The 23,216-nt window shown below is 33.9% G+C and overlaps 2 protein-coding genes across 2 annotated transcripts in view; both read left to right on the top strand.

Moving 5' to 3' along the window:
- The first annotated feature begins 809 nt into the window (after positions 1-809).
- Positions 810-12,576, top strand: LOC110454572 (receptor-type tyrosine-protein phosphatase T-like). The gene is made up of 13 exons (XM_021504154.1): positions 810-868; positions 1,206-1,303; positions 2,244-2,372; positions 2,592-2,737; positions 4,328-4,463; positions 5,080-5,205; positions 5,492-5,591; positions 5,878-5,951; positions 6,582-6,707; positions 7,469-7,597; positions 8,325-8,476; positions 9,124-9,259; positions 11,288-12,576. The coding sequence occupies exons 2-13, from the start codon at positions 1,241-1,243 to the stop codon at positions 11,357-11,359; spliced, it is 1,389 nt and encodes a 462-aa protein (XP_021359829.1). The 5' UTR covers positions 810-868; positions 1,206-1,240; the 3' UTR covers positions 11,360-12,576.
- A 7,390-nt stretch (positions 12,577-19,966) lies between these two features.
- LOC110454560 (fucolectin-1-like) overlaps positions 19,967-23,216 on the top strand; it is an 8,498-nt gene continuing 5,248 nt past the window's right edge. Inside the window, exons 1-2 of the mRNA XM_021504131.1 lie at positions 19,967-20,055; positions 22,622-22,828. Of these exons, the coding sequence (XP_021359806.1) occupies positions 19,998-20,055; positions 22,622-22,828 (265 nt within the window). The 5' untranslated portion in view covers positions 19,967-19,997. The remainder of the gene's footprint in view (positions 20,056-22,621; positions 22,829-23,216) is intronic.

Genomic DNA, 23,216 nt, shown 5'->3' with positions numbered 1-23,216 from the left:
CATTTATAAAACTGACACTATACGGGTATGGACGTGTGTACATTGACATTAATCATTTATAAAACTGACACTATACGGGTAGGGACGTACGTACATTGACATTAATCATTTATAAAACTGACACTATTCGGGTATGGACGTGTGTTCATTGACATTAATCATTTATAAAACTGACACTATACGGGTATGGACGTGTGAACACTGACATTAATCATTTATAAAACTGACACTATTCGGGTATGGACGTATGTACATTGACATTAATCATTTATAAAACTGACACTATTAGGGTATGGACGTGTGTACATTGACATTATATACAACTAATATCAACTATACACTGTAACATTACAAAGAAAATAATGCATTGTATCACATTAATATAGATACGCTCAAATAGTGTTCAATGTATACTGTTAGCAGATGTATGTGTTTAGTATTACATGGAGGTTAGTTTCTTGAAGGTTTTTTTTTTTTTTTAAATTGTCTTCAAATTTGAAAGTATAACCTAGCCTACCACATATGAATTTGCGTACATTAAAACAACATGTTTATAACTAGTTAATGTACTTAGACATTAGTTCCTTTGACTTATATGGAGAATATTTAAACTAACAGTTTATAGCAATAAGTTAAAGTAAAATCATGTAGATATCACTTTATTAAGCGTTTATAGATGTACGTGCATTGATATTATGTAAATATACATCATAAAAACATGACAAGGATATGTAGATGTGAGTGTTAGTTATATTAAAACTGATTATAACTGATTATGATTTGTATCAGATACATTACAATCTTATCCGTCATGCGTTTTCTTTTTTCCAGTCCGTTACCGAGGAGCAGCAATACATTGCAACACAAGGTCAGTTATCATGTCTCTCCATTGTCGCAATAGTATTAAAACAATATAAATTTTCTAATCATGATGTTTGATAATCTGCAAACCTAGTTGAGGAGATTGCTACATCAACCTGCGTTTCAGTAATTGTTTTGGATAGATTTTATTCATATAGATTTTTTTATTACATTTTATGTGCAATAAATAAATATCAATATTAACCTGCGCTTTCCAGCGCATCAGGGCTCAAACGCTTCCAAAACGGCCTCACGGTCAAGTCTTGATGATCTATATAAAACCGTCGGAATAAACATGTTTTTGTAATAAAAGATGCGGACTAACAAGTAATTTGCATTTACAGGTCCGAAGGAAGGAACTGTATGGGATTTTTGGAGAATGATTTGGGAGCAGAATTCGGGGAAAATAGTAATGGTTACAAACCTAAAGGAAGGAACCAAGGTAGTATCGTTGTAAAATGTCTATGAGTTTAATTCAAATAAACATGGAGGAAAATAAAATGATATCGAAAAACCCTGAGGTTATCAACCAGATCAGGTATATTAGATATTGGGTGTTCACCACTACAGAAACATGAACGAATTTAGTGCATTCACGTTTAACATCTCGTTAAGACTACGGTTATGCCATGCACTGTGGTCATCCGCTTCAATAACTGGTCGTTTGCAGAAGGTCCAGGTCATTACATTATGTCTGGTTACTCGTACTAGCAAACAGCTCACATCAGCGTTATAAACATTAGGCAAAAGTTCATCATATTTCAGCTCGCCTAATCACAGACGTTCGGTTTGGGTTCTTTCCATTTGTATCAATGATGCTAGGAAAACAGAAACTTCACTTTGTTTAGTTTTTGTAAAAACTATGTCTGATTTTGTTACCAGGGGGGAACAATAATGTAAATTCTAAAGTGTTTATTTATGTACTTTATACTTTGTGATTTCATATGCTTCAATATCTCTAGAACGAGTATTGTACATGTACGGTCAAGCGTTTTAGAATAATTTTGAAATTATATTGGACGATATATAGATATGATTTTTACTACAATAAATCACTCCTGATACAATTTATCAGGCTGTTTATCAATGGTATAAAACTATCAGATAATATTTCCGTGTGACATGTTTAATATTACCCACTGTTACGTAAGAGTGAACAGTAAGATGACGTCACATATTTCTAGTTAGAGCTGAAAAGAAAAAAGGATCGAAAATTGTGTAAATAAACAGGTTTTAATGAAACAATGATACAAAATCTCAAACTCGTTCTTATCTGTGGACACACAGCAACTGTAATGTAGACCGATGTGCAGCTCTGATAAAATAATGATTGTAAATTATACATGCAAATATTAACTGGTTATTCAATTTTCAATTTTTAGTCGAAATGTCATCCTTACTGGCCGCCTGTCGGTAAAACGATGACTAATGGACATCTATCGGTAACCGTCATGGAGGAAAAGCGTCTCCTAGCTTTTATATCCCGGACTTTGAGTATAATGAATCAAGAGGTATGTCACGACCTTTTTGGGCATGTAATTCAACATTCAACAAATAGGTTGTAGATAAATCCCTTTCTGTCTATTGCAGATCACAATTATTTCGCGAACAATTGCATACATATAACTGTCGTTCTTTACAAAACGTTATTCGTAGCATATTTTAAACTTGAAAATGTTAAGCGTCAAACTTTTTCTCAAAAATTATTAAGATAAACATGTTTTTCAAAGACTGAAGAAAAGCGCACAATGTTCCAATTCCACTTCATCACCTGGCCGGATCACGGCGTTCCTAACCCGTTCCAGTTGGTCCAGTTCCAACGGTCAGTAGATCAACAACAGACTAGCCTACCGGGACCGTTGGTTGTACATTGCAGGTAAGTGACATTCCTTAATTTCAGTGATCAAGTCAGAAATAAAACAATTATCAAGGGTCCTTAACATCATGTCAGATACTACAAACTGTCTCATAGTCAAATGTCAATAATATCAGAGATCGATTAAGTCAAATTTCACGGTAATCGTTACAGTATATTCAAGGTCATCTGTGCCTGAAGCTGGTATAAATTGGTTTCACTGCACTTCGAACAGCTAAAATATAAATCATTAACTCCAACGTAGGAGGTATGTATATTCAAACTCTGACAATTAAAAAATATCATGGAGCAATATTACTTACTGTCTATTAAAGTTGAAATTTAAATGATGCATTAAGGCTTGTAAGCAAAATTGTCTTGTTGGTTAACTTCCAAGGAAGTTTATAGTCATGATATTAAGTTTTGGTTAAAACTCTCCCAAGTTACATGTACGTTATTTTTTTTTATTTTTTTTTAAACAATGCAAAAACAATCAGGAATATTTTGTAATTGAAAGTTAATGTAAGTTCATTTTATCTTTCTTACTTGGTGTTGAAAGAATTTTTTCTTCAAAATAACTCATTAAGGTTTTCTGCCATTTGTAGTGTTGATTTTTTGTTCAGAATTATATTTGTTTAATCTATCAATAATTAAATTAGAGTTACTACTAATCAGAAAAGGTGACTTATGATAATAATGATTCGAGGTTCTGATATACCACTTTATCACAACCTAGCTAGCTCGCAGGTCGTCTCAAAGCGGTTCACAAATTAGGGCATCAATATGAAGGAAAGACTAAGGTATGATATCATGGTATATGTTCTGATTTGTAACTTTAGAATAAGACTACGGTATGGTATATCTCCCGATCAGTAACGTTAGAACAATACTAAGTGGTATGTCTCCCGATCAGTAAGTTTAGAACAATACTAAGTGGTATATCTCCCGATTAGTCACTTTAGAACAAGACTACGGTATGGTATATCTCCCGATCAGTAACTTTAGAACAATTCTAAGTGGTATATCTCCCGATCAGTAACTTTAGAACAATACTAAGTGGTATATCTCCCGATAAGTCACTTTAGAACAAGACTAAGTGGTATATCTCCCGATTAGTCACTTTAGAACAAGACTACGGTATGGTATATCTCCCGATCAATAACTTTAGAACAATACTACGGTATGGTATATGTTCTGATTTGTAACTTTAGAACAACACTACGGGATGGTATATTTTCTAATATGTATCTTTAGAACAAGACTAAGGTATGGTATCATGGTATATGGTCCGATTTGTAACTTTAGAATAAAACCACTTTAAAGTGTATGTTATATGATGAATACATATTAATATATTCATGATAAATGTCACACAAAGGAATTATTTTTTGCATACACATTATATGTATTTACTGAAAAAGATGACCTGAATTTCTAGCTTATACTGAAAATTCAATGAATCAAGTATATACTTTTATAGCATCTTTTTACACACGATAAGCTATGTTGCCCATAATTCATGACATTTAAAATAAATTCGTAATAGAATACTCGGGTATCACACACTTTATGATAAACTCTGGCTAATGTTGTGATATATTTTGTTTGAAGCGCTGGAATAGGTAGGACTGGTACCTATATCGCTCTCGATGCTCTCTTGAAACATTCTCAATCGTCCCAGACAATAGACGTCTACCAGTACACCCTGACGATGCGCAAAGACAGGCTGAATATGATCCAGACAGTGGTGAGCTATTTTTGTGTACTATAAATTAATTTTTGATAATCTAGTTATGAAATTTACTTTGCACGTTCGATGTGCTATATTTTGCACATACTTATCACTATTCAATCAGTCTTTGACAAGCATACCCTTTTTCTTCACTCAGATGAAATATACATATTCCATTTGCATGCACATTGGGATAATATGGAAATATTTAAAATAGTGTTTGATGGCAATATAAAACCATGATAAGAAATCGTAAATAATGTATATTTTTTCGGTATTAAAAATCTTTTAATAGAAATGCGATTCATGTGATGTCACTTAGAACACTGATAAAACACATTAAGGTGAATTTATAATCGAAATTAAAAATACACTTATCACCAATCAATAATATTCCATGTTCAGAAATGACATTTTGTTTAAATTTAACTATCTGTTGAAACTCATATTGTATCTCACTAGAAAAAGAAATAAATAGGATTACTTTTAAAATACACACAAATAAAGCGAAAAAACAAGACCAAGGGAGATAATAGCATGCACCGTGTATATCTTTAGCATCCCTCCGTATTTTTTACAATTTAATTTGCTTCTATAAATACTCTTCTGATGCACTGACATTTCTTTTCAGGAGCAATACATAGCTCTACACGACGCCTTAGATGTCAGTTTGTCATTTCCAGATACGTCAATCCCTAAAGGTCGATTCGGAGTAGATCAAGACAATCGACACCATCGGATACAAGACGAATTTGAAGTAAAATATATTAATACACTAACTCAATATTATTAAATGTAAGTTAACGATTAGTTACGAACTTATCAATATACAAAAATATGTCATTTATAAAAAAAACATTCATTGATAAAACTGTATTTTCCAATTGTATATAAAATCATGTTAATACTTTACTTTAGATATGTATACTATGATAAGGTAACTTTGTGATTGTATGTTATATAACAGCATACACGTTATTTTAAGGAATAACTTTGCATTTAATACACATTCAAGACGTTTCCTCTTTGACGCTTTATAACAGGCCCTGAACAAAACAAAACAAGCATTTGTTGAAAAAGACTATTCGATTGCACTTTCGAATGCAAACATACCGAAGAACAGGTCAAGAGATTGCATACCAGGTATTGTTTTTTATAAGCAAATATCAAATATAGTTAAATATGCTATTTTTGTTATATTTTCATTATTTCTCATTATGTATATGTTTTCTATGTGTTTTTAAAATAATTTTTGATAACATGTATTTATTTCCGCTTCTTTCGTTTCTATTTTGGAACTATTTTGATACACATAACATCCAAACATACCAGAAATACATCCGTTAGAAGGAATGTTAAAAAATATTTTTGGCACATTGTTCGTCCTTCATTGTTGGTTTTGTCGAGGTTTCGATTCTTTTTATTTTAGTCAATCGATTTCGGGTACGATTAAAATCGCCCATGGAGGGAAGAGACGATTACATCAACGCGGTAGTCCTACCAGTAAGTAGTTTGTCGTGGTTTCTTGACATTGATAACTTTGTATAACACTTTTAGTGTAACTTTAATAATTAAGTCCCCAAAACGAAGTGGGGGGACTTATTGTTTTTGCGCTTTCTACCGCGAGGGAGGTTTCCGCCATTTTTCTCGAAAACTACCGAAAGGAATTAAACGAAACGTTACATGTGTAAATTTTGTATTGGTGATGAAATTAAAAAAAAAAAAAGTATTTCATTGTAAATCAAATGTATTTCACGAGTACGTATTTATTTACCTATATTTTTACTTCTACTTCGCACGAGTGCAAATGTATCGTTAATCACCCCAATATTCATTATTACCCCAATATTCATGAAACATAATGAATGTAAAGATATTTAATACCCACTAAACCGGTATATACGTTCTTTTTCTATTTTCACATCGAGCAATATGAATATCCAGGAAGCACAACCAATAAGTTTTTATTTGTGACGTTTCGATGTCTAGTACGGTATGTACTCTGTCGCCTTCATCAGACAAATGACCAGTGAAGCGTATTACACAAATGTGTAAATTATGTACAAGTTGCTTTTTTTTTTTTTTTTGCTTTTTATCATTAATGTTAATTTTCTAATACCTTTGATATTTCAGTCCTGTTCCAGGTCCTATGGTTTTTTGGCTACACAGTTACCGTTGGAAGATACATGTGTGGATTTCTGGCGTATGGTCTATGACTATAACTCTCAAATTGTTGTTCTGCTCGACAGACCAGAAAGTGTGAGTAATCAGACTTCTAAATTGAATCGTCTCCCATTAAAAAAATCAATTAAGAAAGTTCGGATTATTGAGATACTGCTTTTGTGTTAACATTCAAATGGAATTTTGTGAATTATGTTTTTGTATGCATCAACGTTTGATTTCTAACGAAGAACAGGTCTAGGGTTATCATTAAAATGTGATTTTATAATATGTCTCTTTCTGTATATCAACATCCTGTCTTAAAAGTACATTTGCCTTTCCAAACCAATTATTGTGTTTTTTCTCTATCGACAGGTTAATTTTTCTCCGGTTTAAGAGTCTGGGAAATGTTAAAAGCTCCTACTATTAAGAACTAATATCGGACCAATTTGTCATAAGTAACTTATCTATTTATACATATAGTTGTTATATTGAGTAAATGTAAATATTGATTATCCTCACACTAACAGCTCAAAGAGAAATCAAATTTAAAATACAAATTTTAAACAATCCTACCTTTCCTTTCTGATAATTGAAATGGTATTTGTATGATAATGAATGAATATGTGTGTCCAAATATATGTTTGTTTTATGTTATGTTATGTCACGTTAATATACTGTATTGTATTGTATATACATGTAAAAATATTAAGAAAATAAAAATGAAGAAAAACAACAATATAATAATAATGTATGAATACACAGAAATTAACTTTATCGAGAAGGTCACAGTAGCATGATTTGTAACCATATACAAAAAAAAAAAACGTTCAGAATAGTAGTTCATGTTTGTCTCATAGGATGTGCAGTTGCTTCCTGAGGACGATCAGTCAGATCTTGAAATAGAGGTATTCAAAATCAGCATGTCGGGCACAATTAAGGATCTTGGTGATACTCAAGAAGTGGACATCTGCCTACACAAACAACAGGTAAATTATTAAATATTTCTATGAATGCTGAAATAGTCTTAACTGTTATCGTAGCAGATACGTTGATTTCAAAAGCGTGTTTTCAAATAAGTATCAATCGCTTATTTCAAAAATGAGTGTTTAGAAAAATTTCATTTATTTTGACTCTTTGTCATACCACTTTCATGATGAGTTCTTAATGATTTACGATATTCTACATCAAAGTCTGTGAACTGATAATTAAACTAACAGGGTCTAAATAACGTGATTAGTGTATTAACATTTTGATTTGTTTATGAAATAATCAACCGATGTTAATCATCAAATGTTTGTATCTAAAGTCAAAGAAATAAAAGAGAATATTTAAGTGTCAATAAAACCGTTATCAAATCTCAAAATCGATAAAACTTGGTCAAACATGAACAAGGAAAGAATGTAAATGGATCTCATGCAAACGTTTAAGGAGAATAAGACCATGTGTTCGTGAAGGGTAAGCGTCTTCTGCTTCGACGACATCAGCCGTATAAATCTGGTAAAATCTAGGTGATGTTACATCCTCAAACTGAGAGCAAGGGTAATGGTAATTTATATCTATATATATATAGAAATGTGAGCGTTGAGTCATATAGTGTGTAGTTCATATTGTATAGTTATAACTACTGACAGCATTGTGAATACTTGTACACACGCATTTATTTACAGAATGATCTAACGGAAACATGAATATTAAATTTTCTTCTTTTCTTAGGATAAAGAGAAAAGACAACTGAAAGTTTTGCTGACTTCAGTAAGAGATCGGGACACCAATAAGATAGCCACACGTAGATTGGCTAATGCTGTTTCGTCAACGATTCGTCTAGAGGCGGCACGAAAAACTACTGCCATAACAGTTGTTTGCAGGTAATACACAATTTCAAGGAGATACTGAGTAGAAGAAAACAGAATAGCATACAGCACATCGTATTTGTGTGGGGAAATCCCATTTTCGATTGTTTTATCAACTAGAAACGAATATGTGAATAGTAATATCATATGATATTGAACCTACACATAATTATAGAAAGGAAACAATATTGTCTTACAATCCAAAAATTACGTTTTGCTTAATATCGTGATACACTAAATATTAATCGATTGTTGTCACTGTGAGGTCATAACCAAAAATGATTAAAATCACTAAATATCAATTGAGGATGTGACGAAAGAGGAATTAAGACAGTTTTTCCTTATAACATTTCCGTAATAGTTCTTTAAAGTAAATAATCTTAATAGATGTCAATACTTACTATATCTTGAAAATCAAAAAAACAATCTACGAACAATGATACAGATATTCAGCACTGAAAGCTTATTCATATGAAAGCAAATATTTGCATAAGAAATCTGAATATAGACACAGTCAAACCTGTTTTTGTGACAAGCTCCTTTAAGAGACACTTACATTAAGAGACCATTCTTTGGAGTTTCTGAGGGTGGTCATTTAATGCATGTTTGGCTGTATACGAAGTTAAATGAATCTTCAAAGAATACTCTATTTTGTTTTGCAGAGATGGAAAAACCAATTGTGTTCCATTCTGCTTGCTCAAAACTGTTATTGAAAGGATGGACCTAGATAACACTGTTGATGTTTTCGATGCCGCAAGAGAAATCCAGACCAGACGACCTGACACCTTCAACACAATGGTTTGTTATTAATTTATTAAACATCCGGGCTATCTATGATTGTGGTTTCTTCATTGTGTTGCAATACAAATGCAACTTGCGAGTTGGTATTCTATAAGATTAACATATATTCAGTTGCAGTGAACTTTTAATGTATTGAAATATTCTTATTTGCAAGGTAAATGGTCAGTATTCAAATACGTTCTATTTCAAATAGTAATAACTATTCAGCTGTTAATAGGACGTTAAATAAAATAAAACCAAGCCAAACTTCTCATGAAGATTGTTAAATACAGCCAGATATCCGATAAACACATTTATATAAGTGATGGACAACCATACGGTGGGCTAACATCGCTGGTGTGCAGGTAATGAAATAGTGAATTTTGAAGTACATTTAGTCTTTCATCATTGGATATAAAAATGAAGCTTTTTCTGACTAAAACATAATGTAGGAAATTGTACTGAGAATATTGGTTGTTTTAAGTGGTCTTGGTTGGGGTTACTAATTAGGGCCCCGTATCGGAGATACGGGTGCCCTATAGTAATCACTCTGTCTGTCTGTCTGTCCGTCAACAAAATTTGTTCCTGACTGATAACTTTGGTATTTATTGACCGATGTACATGAAACTTGGGCAAGATGTTCAGTTCACAAAAATACACATTGAGGTCAAAATTCAAGGTCAAAGGTCAAGATCATCGGATCAGGGGTCAAGGTCAAATTTTGTAGCTTTTCACAAATGAGGATTTTACGACATTATGAAGCAAAGTTGTTCGGAATTAAAAAAGAGACACACTGAGGTAAACAGTTGAAGTCAAAGGTTAAGGTCATTAGATCCAAAGGTCAAGGTCAAATTTCGCATCTTTTTACTGATGAACATTTTGTTATGACATGATGAAGCAAAGTTGATCAGAATTAAACAAGGAGTCAACCTGACCAAATGTCAAGGTCATTGGGTCAAAGGTCAAGGTTAAATTTTGTATCTTTTCACTGATGAACATTTTGGTATGACACTTTGAAGCAATGTTGCTCAGAATTAAACAAGGAGTCAATTGACCAAAGGTCAAGGTCACTGGGTCAAAGGTGAAGGTTACATTTTGTATCTTTTCACTGATGAACATTTTGTAATGACATAATGAAGCAAAGTTGGTCCGAATTTAAAAAGGAGTCATCAACTGACTTAAGGTCAAGGTCACGTAGTCAATGTCAAGGTCAATTATTGTAACTTTTTACTGATGAACTTTTTTTATGTTATTATGTATCAAACTTGTTTAGAACTTAACACAGAGTCAACTGACCTTAGGTCCAGGTTACGGGGTCCAAAGGGTCAAGGTCAAGTTTAAAAAGTTTAAAAGTTTAAAAATTAAGTCAACTAACCAAAGATCAGGTTCACTGGGTTAATGGTCAAGGTCATTTGGGTCCAAAGGTTTAAGACAAAGTGGATCCCTGACTTTGACCCTGGCTCTTGATGGAGGAGGTATATAAGTTGAAATAGAACAAATCAAAGCTAACAAATGAACATTGCACCGGTATTTACATTTCTGTTAGCCCAGCAAATACGGAGGTGGAAGGAAACAAAACTCACATCATAGTACATGTAAAATGTATATTTTGCTTCCTTGCGATTCTTTTTGAAGTCCAAATGTCAAACGCCAAGCTCAGCTATATGGCCAGATTGCTTCTTGATGATTATGGGGGATATATTGCCACAAGACGGGGCCCTTACTGACCTGTCAGTGTTCTAGTCTAAAAAAAATCAAATTTATTTACGAATTATAAAATTTAGAAATCAAGACGAGGTATTCGTATAAATTCACTGTGAAATACAGAATATGTCTATGTTAACACTCATAGGGCAATACTTCTCATATAAATGATTATTTTTCTTGATGTTTATTCAAACCTAGATTTGGCATAAATACTTTCCTTTAAATACATATTACATGTTTTATACACATTTGATTCACTCTTTCAAGAAAAGAATGCCTTCCTTTTATATGACTATTGAATTATCTTTTAGGAAAATACACATGTTTTAATAATTTCAGGAGGACATCCGTGTAATATACCAATCACTGGAGGAATACATTGACTCAACATCGATCTATTTGAATGAATAAGCGAGGTATGGATGAGGTGAAGTTAATTTTTTAAAAGCGCATTAAATTACGGAAAAATCACGAATGCCGATCGAAGTGTTATTCTACGGTTGGACATAGGATCAATCATAGTCACTACGGTGGTCTGCGTTCCATACTACAAAATGATGTCAATATGACAAAAACAGTCCCAATGACGGCCACAGTGTGACACTCCAGGCAGTAGTTTGTCGGTACCAGGTTCTAGTGTGGCCACAATTCAGTCGACAATTCAATACCGGTATTCATGGCGGCCACAGTCATTCAACAGTTCGATACTTGTCTCCATAGTGGCCACAGCTGAGTCAACAGTTCAATTTTAGTCTCAATAGTGGCCATGTTCAGTCAACAGTTCAATACTGGTCTACAAGGTGGCCCCAGTCCAACGCTACAGACAGTATAAGGTTACCTGCTGTCTCCTAGGCGACAGCAGTTTGCCACTTGTCCTTTTATGTGGCAACAATGCCATTACATTTCTAGTCTGTAGGCCAATACCAGTCGCCACAGACGGCCACAGTTAAAACAAACTAGTCCCATAAGTTGCCACAGTTCGGCATTAGGATGTAAATAGCAGTCCTCGTGACGGTTCAGTACGATACTAGTTCCGGAACTAAATAGAGTCCGAGACTTCTACGATATAATGTCCATTTATTTGCAATTCCACAGTCTTGCACAAAACTATGAGTTATGTAAATGGACAAAAACTGTTTGATATAGAATTTACATTACTGTATGTATATCTTTATATTGTTGCTTGAATCAAAAGCAATGTTGCAGTCATGTATTAACTATGACTGAAACGAGAAAGGATGGAAATGAAGCAGAAGAGAAACTACCAGCGGAGGTCGGGGCGCAGTTGATAGCGCACTTGCCTTTCACCAAGGTGGCAGGGGTTCGATTCCCTGATCGGACGCGAAAAGGTATGGGGTTACCTGCCCGGCCACGTGGGCTTTTCTGGGTACTCAAGTTTCTTCCCAAATTAAGACCCCCGCGCCAATAATTGTCTTTGTTAACTGTTGTAAATTGAGTTAATTTAAAAATAAGAGATAAAACGATGCTGAACATTTGTTCGGATACATTATATTTAGTGTGATTGCCATTCATGATTGAAATACACATTAGTTTTTACTGTATATTATTTAAACATCAAAGTCATTTGGTTTAATTTTCTTGATTTGTTTATTATTGTTTTATTTGTATAATGGGAGAAACTGATTTTGTTACTTTTTGTTGTTATGTTTATTTAATTTTTATATTTTAATTGCCTTCTTCATTTTATTAATATTTATACTCACACTATTTTAATTCATTGAATATTTCTGGTACTTTTTATAAAACGAGTCTAAAGGTATTCAAGTGATGCTCTTCAGAGATTTGTAAAGATTCGGAAGTTTTTAGATCTAAATTCGTTTTATAAGGCTTATATAAAATGAAAACTAATGTAATGTAAGTGTTCTGTGTTTTGTTCTGTGTCTCAATAAAAGAACGGATTGCTCCAAAAATTGGCCAACCTTATATTGTCTACACTGTTCGAATTACTTCATTGTCCAATATCTCAATTACAAGTAATTCCAGTGTTATGTGATAATTTACTGTTGACAATACTTTTTTGAAACATATACATAAACATATATGATCTTACTTGAGTTTTTATTTCATATGAGATTTATAAAAATCGTCACGAACTTTTGATTTGGAAGTCTATATACATCCACATTGTCTCTATTGTGACGTCATACTCTAATTTCATGGCATTACATTATCATTTGATGACGTCACAAAAGGTTATATTACATAAATTCATACGAAGAAATAGGACTATGATATTTTCACTAAGTAACATGGTTATCGTAAAAAATGTATGGATATCCGTGAATAAATAAGTATTTATCGATTTGTTTTGTTACGTTTTGTCTTTTTAAACGAAATAGTTTTCTGGGTTTGTGTACATTGTGCCGATCTTTTTAACAGTGATTAAATTGCACACAGTTTCCTCACGATACCAATTTATCTAAGCATTCAAACGATGCCAGTTGAACAGGAATCTTACTCCATGTTTTTAAGTGCGTGTTCTTAATATGCCTAAGGTGGTTTTTAGCTCACCTGGCACGAAGTGCCCAGTGAGCTTATGCCGTGGCGTGACGTCCGTCGTCCGTCCGTCCGTCGTCCGTCGTCCGGTGTCAATATTTTACTTTAAACGACTTCTTCTTAATAACCGAAAGGCCTAGGGTGTCGATATTTGGTCAGAAGCAAACTGGGATGATGGGCTACAAAGTTTGTTAAAATTAATGACCTTCACCCATTTTCAAGGTCACAGGGGTCAAATATGTTAAAAACTTTAAACAACTTCTACTCAATAACCAAAATGCCCAGGGTGATGATATTTCGCCAGTAGCATGCTGAGATAAAGGGCTACAAAGTTTGTTCAAATGAATGACCTTCACCGATATTCAAGGTCACAGGGGTCAATATGTTAAAAACTTTAAACAACTTCTTCTGAATAACCAAAATGCCCAGGGTGATGATATTTGTCCAGTAGCATGCTGAGATAAAGGGGGCTACAAAGTTTGTTCAAATGAATGACCTTCACCCATATTCAAGGTATCAGGGGTCAAATATGTTAAAAACTTAAAACAACTTCTTCTCAATAACCAAAATGCTCAGGGTGATGATATTTGGCCAGTAGCATGCTGGGGTAAAGGGCTATCAAGTTTGTTCAAATGAATGACCTTCACGCATATTCAAGGTCACAGGGGTCAAATATGTTAAAAACATTAAACAACTTCTTCTCAATAACCAAAATGCCCAGGGTGATGATATTTAGTCAGTAGCATACTAGGATCAAGGGCTACCAAGTTTGTTTAAATGTATGACTTTGAATCATATTCAAGGTCACAGGGGTCAAATTTGTTTAAAATCTTTAAACGACCTCTTCTGAATAACCATGGGTCCCAGGATGTTGATACTTTGCAAGTTGCATCCTGAAAAGAAAGGCTATAAAATGTGTTCAACATAATGACTTTGTTCGACTTTCAATGACAGGGGTGAAATGTTTTAAAAAAAATTAACAGGGTGTTTAGANTAAGACATATGTGACCTCCTTGTTGGATTAACTGACATCAACTGATATGCTTGATAGAGTTCATACAGTTCTAAATGATCAGGAAAGTATTTATCAAACCGTCTAGTGTTTAAGCACAGATTTTGTGCTCAAGCCTAATTTCATATCCGGTGATAAAAAACACATATCAACCATGATTTGGAAAACATTTGGAGAGACCCAAAGCCACATTCTGTTTTCAGTGTTAACACTTAACTTTTTGATCGTGTCTCATAATTGAAACAAATCCAAGGATTGAGCACAGAATCATGAGATCATCAAATCACAGTTTCATGATTATGGAAAATAATATTTAGCAATGAAGTTTAATCTCGCTGTTTCCTCATTCGGCGTTAACATTGACGGGAAAGTAAAACTCTGTCGTTTAACATGTACAAAATCTTGTTATGAACTGTTTAGTCAAGAAAAGATTAACATTCAATAAAACGTCCATTAAATAATGACCTAAGTTTCCGGTAACGTCACGCGATAATGTCTCTATGCAACAGACGCGAACGCCAAACGTAAACCTTCAGTATGAACAACATGGTTTTAATAACATTTGAAGGAGGTTCCGCAGCGTNACCTTCACGCATATTCAAGGTCACAGGGGTCAAATATGTTAAAAACATTAAACAACTTCTTCTCAATAACCAAAATGCCCAGGGTGATGATATTTAGTCAGTAGCATACTAGGATCAAGGGCTACCAAGTTTGTTTAAATGTATGACCTTGAATCATATTCAAGGTCACAGGGGTCAAATTTGTTTAAAATCTTTAAACGACCTCTTCTGAATAACCATGGGTCCCAGGATGTTGATACTTTGCAAGTTGCATCCTGAAAAGAAAGGCTATAAAATGTGTTCAACATAATGACTTTGTTCGACTTTCAATGACAGGGGTGAAATGTTTTAAAAAAAATTAAAAGGGTGTTTAGAATGAATTTTAATCATAAATACTGATATTTTGCCTGTAGCTTTATTTTAGATCACTTTTAAGGTTACAAGTGTGAGATTTATACCAGGTGAGCGATGCAGACCCATTGGGCCTCTTGTTTTAATTTCAAAATTGCACGTATTTACATTGTTGTATCTTAATTATCAGCCTCATTCTATTCGATAAATGATTTTAACTTAAGGCTACATGCTACCTTTCTGAGATAGGAATCTCCTCTTCAAAAGAGTTTCAAACACTAAGACATATGTGACCTCCTTGTTGGATTAAATGACATCAACTGATATGCTTGATAGAGTTCATACAGTTCTAAATGATCAGGAACAGTATTTATCAAACCGTCTAGTGTTTAAGCACAGATTTTGTGCTCAAGCCTAATTTCATATCCGGTGATAAAAAACACATATCAACCATGATTTGGAAAACATTTGGAGAGACCCAACGCCACATTCTGTTTTCAGTGTTAACACTTAACTTTTTGATCGTGTCTCATAATTGAAACAAATCCAAGGATTGAGCACAGAATCATGAGATCATCAAATCACAGTTTCATGATTATGGAAAATAATATTTAGCAATGAATCTCGCTGTTTCCTCATTCGGCGTTAACATTGACGGGAAAGTAAAACTCTGTCGTTTAACATGTACAAAATCTTGTTATGAACTGTTTAGTCAAGAAAAGATTAACATTCAATAAAACGTCCATTAAATAATGACCTAAGTTTCCGGTAACGTCACGCGATAATGTCTCTATGCAACAGACGCGAACGCCAAACGTAAACCTTCAGTATGAACAACATGGTTTTAATAACATTTGAAGGAGGTTCCGCAGCGTCACGCACAGGGAGGAATTATTCATTCAAAGTTGCCCGAAAGGGACATCAACAGGAACTGGGGAGACTTTAAAAAAAAACATGTACACTCCACAACCTGCTTGAGAAGAAACTGTGTGCTCCGCTAGAGCAAGTATTTCCTACACCACATGTGGTACTCACATAACGTCATACCCGGTAAAAATATACCCGGAGTAATGAAACGTTAATAACGATATCGATTAACCTCATACTGTGTAAGGGTGCTAATGAATGACGTTTTCATAATCCATTTCTATACCAGGCACGAAACTATATAGCTAGTGGCCTTGGGTGTCGCACTGATTTGAAATAATCCGTTTGTTAAGCAACTTAGTGATGCCATGAGTAACTCATTAATTAAACAGCAACGATGTTATGGTGTTATTTGTTCTTTTGTACGACAAACTATTACATGAAGTACTGTACTGTAGGTACAATGTCTGAAGACTAGATATTGTGCGTCCCTACATTTATTTTTTGACGGTGGACCTTCGGCAGCACACCGTTGACCATTGAGAAAAATTTCTCGGCCCCCCCNCCTTTTAGGAAATTCTGGATCCGCCCCTGTATACCCTCAAAATTATATCATGCTTCCTATCTTCATCAAGATTATTCTAGCAATTTTCCATATAGGAGCTATTACTTAGTGTTGTGGATTTATTTCTGAAACGAATTACAGTCGCAAAATCAAATGTTTGATTAAGCTTACCATAGTACTTATTTAACAATCTTACATCATTATATCTTAACAAAAGTCCATATAAGAGTTAAACAGTTTTAAGGGGCATACACCATTCACATCTTAACAAAAGTCCATATAAGAGTTATACAGTTTTAAGGGGCCTACAATATTCACATCTTAACAAGTGTCCATAAGAGTTATACAGTTTTAAGGGGCCTACAACATTCACATCTTAACAAAAGTCCATATAAGAGTTAAACAGTTTTAAGGGGCCTACACCATTCACATCTTAACAAAAGTCCATATAAGAGTTATACAGTTTTAAGGGGCCTACAATATGCACATCTTAACAAATGTCCACATAAGAGTTATACAGTTTTAAGGGGCCTACAATATTCACATCTTAACAAAGGTCCATATGAGTTATACAGTTTTAAGGGGCCTATAATATGCACATCTTAACAAGTGTCCATATGAGTTATACAGTTTTAAGGGGCCTACAACATTCACATCTTAACAAAAGTCCATATAAGAGTTATACAGTTTTAAGGGGCCTACAACATTCACATCTTCACTCAATTCCACAACATTCACTTTCCTTAAATTTTTCTCACTCTTACAAACATTACATATTAACAAATGCCCTTCTTAACATGGTACTACTTAAACAAGCATGAAACATTTAACATCTACTACTTAACATGTTAAGCTACAAATACGGTCCTGCCGGAAAGTACAGGCTATGTCAACATTGCGTGAGAAGGAAATGCGAAGCTTATATGGTAGGCTTTGTAAATACTATATGCATAATCTGCTTGAAAGGTTTTATCTAGATTATCTCGCCGAGACGCCGACGCGTGGTGAGATCGTTGTCCGGTATTATTTCCTTTGAGTTTCCGTTATACATTAGAAACAATACCAAGCCAACCCGTCATAAATATATATATCGTTGATATGTTGTCTTACGTGTATTTTAATATAATTTTAAATGTTTTGTTTCTTTATACTGATTGAACCCAAAATGTATGACTACACAAAGACGTCACAGTATTTTATATGTTATTATACTTCTTTTCTTAAATAATATTAATAATAATATTATACAACATTTGATGTAGCGCCCTATCTAGCTCCACTTTAACGCGGTTTACAGTAAATAGATATGCAATTGATACAATTAGCATATACATCAATCAATACAATTTTGAGGCGCGAACTACCAGTCGTATGCCACCTGGCTACATATCTAATATTTCCCTATGTGCCACCTCACTTGAATACTACAATATCCACCCCAGACCAATGTATACTCCACCTGGGTTGTTGGAGTTGTTTTGGCATGAGAAAAACACTTTCGCTAAATATCCATGCGTACGACGACTACGGGGATCGAACCCCGGCCGCCTGCGTGGAAGGTCGGAGTGTTAACCACTCGACCAATCCGCCCATAAAATTTGATTAATTTATTTTAAATATATATTCTGATTTGGTTTTTACTTAACAAAGCGCTACTACCTCCCTTAATTCTAGACAACCTTGTTAATGAGAGGTAATGTATAAAGGGACACCAGTACAAGTTTGCTTGTAAAACGATGTTTATTACGTTGCTGAACTACTTCTGACTTAATTAATTCGTATAATTCAAGAGTTGTCAGCATCTCTCCTTCTCTTTCAATGGTAGTTTAGACCAATTGGTATATCAAACCTGTGGACTAATATTTGTATTAGCTTATATAAAGATGATAACAGATGATCAATCACGTAATCCCGATTATCGTAAAAAAAATATATTTGTGTCTATGGCTGTGCCGAGTCACTTGACGGGATGTTGATATCATGGGTATACAGGGACGTAGCTAGCCCTTGTTCGGAGTGGATTAATTTAGCAGCGGGTCCATGGCAGGGTTCTGTTGGGGTTTTTTTTCTGTTTGAAAACTTGGTTCGATTCATCTGCGTACCAGCGTATAGGCAGATACGCATCTGGTTTATGAATGGAAATAGATTCACATTAAATCCCAGAAGACGTTTTTAAAACATTAGAATTATTACTTTTAATTAATTGGGTTTTATTAAACATTAGTAACTATTTTTCTTTAAAATCTCTATCAATTATTTTCACAGTATTATGTTGAAAAGCATAAATGTATGTATCTATGTATAGAAAATAAGACATAACGACTGATTTAAAAAACAAATCGCTGCTCTCACCCTTCACAGGGCTCTGTAACTGATGAAAGCTGCTAGTTTTAAAGTCGGTCATTATATTATATGTTTTCTATACTTACCCATTTCATATGAACATTTAATGTTTTTAATTAATTAAAGTAATTAATTTCGATATATACATTATTGTCAGGACACCAGATCAAAAAATAGACTTTAAAGTGAAACGGTTTGACAACAACAGGAATTGAGGATACAACAACACAAAAATGAACATTATGTATTGCAAAATCAAAAAAGTATATAGATAATTAAAATGTGCGAAACACGAAAACAAAGTGTGCGAAACATGTCCTACAGAATAACATAACAGAATGTTAAGCGATTCATCCACAATATTTGACCCTAATATTGGCGTCGTCTGTCAAACAGCATGCGGGTACATATTGTACGACTTTAGTTGCAATGAGTCTTTATACTAGATCGCATCCCCTTATCTAACTGCTTTTATTTGTAATTCTCGTACGATTTCACGATACCATTTAGAATTCAATTCTCCTGTTTTCTACATTTGTGTGCTACCTAAATATTGATAAATGTGAGTTTAAATATTGGCGGAGCAGCGAAACCCTGCTCCATACCCCGACTAAAATGTATACATTGATCGATATTTACAATATATACAACAATAGCTCGGCGGAAGTACATTATGACTCGTAAATAGTACAGCTCAATCGCCCGGACTGTTACTAAAGAGGATATACGGCATTAATCTGTTTCACCGGAAATGATCAGAGCGTATTTCACTTCCTTCTAAGTCCAACTTAGATCCCGGTATCGTTAGAACCATCATGACATTATAACACAATGGACTACCTCTTAAGCATCTGTGTTCTCTGTAGTATTCACATTTCAACAGCATCAGGTAAGAGATGAGAATTTAGTTGTTCATAAATTGTATGTCTAAATATTATTTTCCTTTTCAATTAGAAAAAAAAGTAATCTTATAATATATCTTATATGTTAATCAATGGGAAGGAACTTAGAACCACAATTGTATTCTGGTCACTTACTCCACCTGTCGATCGATTCTCGTGATTTTAAGTATGTCTATCTCATACTAATTTCACATTTAAAAATACACAATCAAAATGGCCTATTCCGATATTTTCAATCGAAGGGAACAAAATAAAGCAGTCTTTGGACTATCCTATTCTACCGGTTCTGGTGATTACTTTATGAATTCTTGGCACTCAAATGAATGTCAGAACTTCCATACAGCATAATCATAATTCTCGTTCCACAAAAATAGACGTGAGAGAAAAAGATAAGAATGAAAGTGCTGATGACGTCATGCAGAATTCTTCCCTTCATTATACTGCATGGAACATATGTCAGCAATGGCGGTGACGTCAAAATAAAGTAGAAAGAATAAATGTAATCCTGTACATATTTTATGCATATATTGTCAGAATAAATGTGTGTATCTGTGTATCAATGTTTCAATTGAACTGACGTCATCAAGTGAACATTAACCTGCTATTTCTAAAAATAGTAGCACCGACATACATGTAGTATCACAAATCACCGACCTTCACATGATTTTGATCCAACCAGTGAGAATGTAGGGGAAATGTGTGTTACCTAATAGTATACAATATAGCAAAGATATTCACATTTTTGAAGTTAAAATCTGTATGAAACTGACCTTTATTTTATCATCCGGTGAACATTTTTAAAATCTTTGTATTAGAACTGTGCGCAGTCGTTAATTAACAGATTCTATATTTACCCCCAAAGTTTAAGTCTTAATCGTTTATATCATATATGAATATTATAATATCTACAAAACCTCAGCCATGTTTTTCACTCAAAGCCAGCTGTATAAGAATGCCGTAAACAACTTTTGTTACTTTTTACCGTAATTAAATCTGAAGTAATTAAAGTGCAAGCGAAAATTGTGAAGAAAAGACAAATAATGTGGCACTTTGTTTGCCGAAGTCATTTATAAATTCAACTTCTCCGATCAAGATAGTTTTACTCTTTCAGTTTAATTTCCACGCGGTTGTTATTGAGCACTTGCTTAATCGGTGTGCACTTTAATTTTAGGAAAGCTCGTCAAAGACAACTTTCATTCGTTATGGAGTCAAAACGAACACATGCAGAAAACACCTTTTGCTTTTAATCAAAAGAGTGCTTCATTCATAACTGACTTAAATGACAGGTATATATTCAAAATGAGTTTTTAATATCTAATTCTCGAAATTCTAGAGTTATTCAACGTCGGATTTCGCAACCTAAACCTCCCGTAGAAAAACGCTGGTAGGATCACAATTTCTTAATTTACATTATGATAGTATAGTTCTAGTAAGTATGGTCAATGGTCAAGTGTGTTTCACACAACTTATCTGGTCAAGGTCTCATCTCTTCAGTTTTGAAAACAATACAACACATGGGGAGGTTAAGGGAGGGGCTGTGTTGTATTAATGTCTGTACTATTAATAATATGTCAATAAATAACCGTATCATCATAAAATAGACAAAACAGTACACTTATCAATTCAGGAGTTCAACATTATGTTTAACCAAGAAAAAGTAACATGTCATATTTTTGATCGCATTTTAAATACTAATAATAATTCGAGGTTTTTATATACCACTTTATCACAACCTAGTTCGTAGGTCGTCTCAAAGCGGTTCACAAATTATTATCCGTGGTTATAGGGACTTTGCAACCAGCCAACATACAGCCGGAGCTGCCATTTCGGCGCTAACGGCTAGCATTCAACAATTTTAGCGCTGCCCAACCACGTACTCATTTACAGCTGAGTAGACTGGAACAAGAGGAGTAAAGTATCTTGCTCAAAGATAAAACACAGTGCCGTGCCGTGACTCGAACCCACAACCCTTCGGCCACGAGCCCGGCGTCCGACCACTAGACTACCGGGCCTTAATCAGTCTTTTGCGTACTTTCTTCTATTGCCTGGCGCCTGATAGTTAATATTGCTAAAGTGTATGCGGTAACTACAAGCTATTCTTAATAGTTGAGACTAAATAACTCACTTGACATGAGATTAAAAAAAAACATTATGCTAAGGGTATTCCAAGCATTATAGCCAAAACAAAGTAATAAGGATTCCGTTCTATATTTTTGGCTCAAATATAAGGAGAGGTATTACATAAACATAGCTGACGTTATGAAAAAGAATGATTCCCATGAATTAACTAAACTGTTGTGAAATGCTTAAATCATGTCTTGGAGCATGAAAGGTTTATGTAATCCCTTTAACGTCATAAATACAAAAAATATCCGAGTCTAACCATATGTTACTCTGCTTGTCTGTTAGTTTAAGTTTTGAAAATAGTTATTTCACTACATAGAAAGGACCAATGTTAATAATAATCACATATCTAGATACAATTTTTAGGCGGCATCCTAATATAATTGATTTGATAAAAAATATTTGTAAACGGAACGAAATAACTTTCAGTGAACCTTGCCCTGAACAAGCCAGCCATACAGAGTTCAACGTACCAAGATTATGTGGCCCAACTTGTCGTAGACGGTAATTCAACCGCGGATTGGACAGCAAAAACATGCTGTCACACTGGTACCAACGATCCAATGCCTTTCTGGCAGGTAGACTTAGGAGAAAGTGTGACGTTACAAAGATTCAACATCACATACAGGCAACTTCGTAAGTATACGCTATATCAGTGATAAAATAAGTCTACACTATATCAGTGATAAAATAAGTATACGTTATATCAGTGATAAAATAAGTATACGCTATATCAGTGATAAAATAAGTATATGTTATATCAGTGATAAAATAAGTATACGCTATATCAGTTATAAAATAAGTATACGCTATATCAGTGATAAAATAAGTATACGCTATATCAGTGACAAAATAAGTATACGTTATATCAGTGATAAAAAAGAAAACGTTATATCAGTGATAAAATAAGTATACGTTATATCAGTGATAAAATAAATAAACGTTATATCAGTGATAAAATAAGTATACGTTATATCAGTGATAAAATAAGTATACGCTATAGCAGTGATAAAATAAGTATACG

Source organism: Mizuhopecten yessoensis, unplaced genomic scaffold (assembly GCF_002113885.1).
Source record: "Mizuhopecten yessoensis strain PY_sf001 unplaced genomic scaffold, ASM211388v2 scaffold7907, whole genome shotgun sequence".
Lineage (NCBI taxonomy): Eukaryota > Metazoa > Mollusca > Bivalvia > Pectinida > Pectinidae > Mizuhopecten > Mizuhopecten yessoensis.
This window is presented reverse-complemented; position numbering and strand designations above follow the sequence as displayed.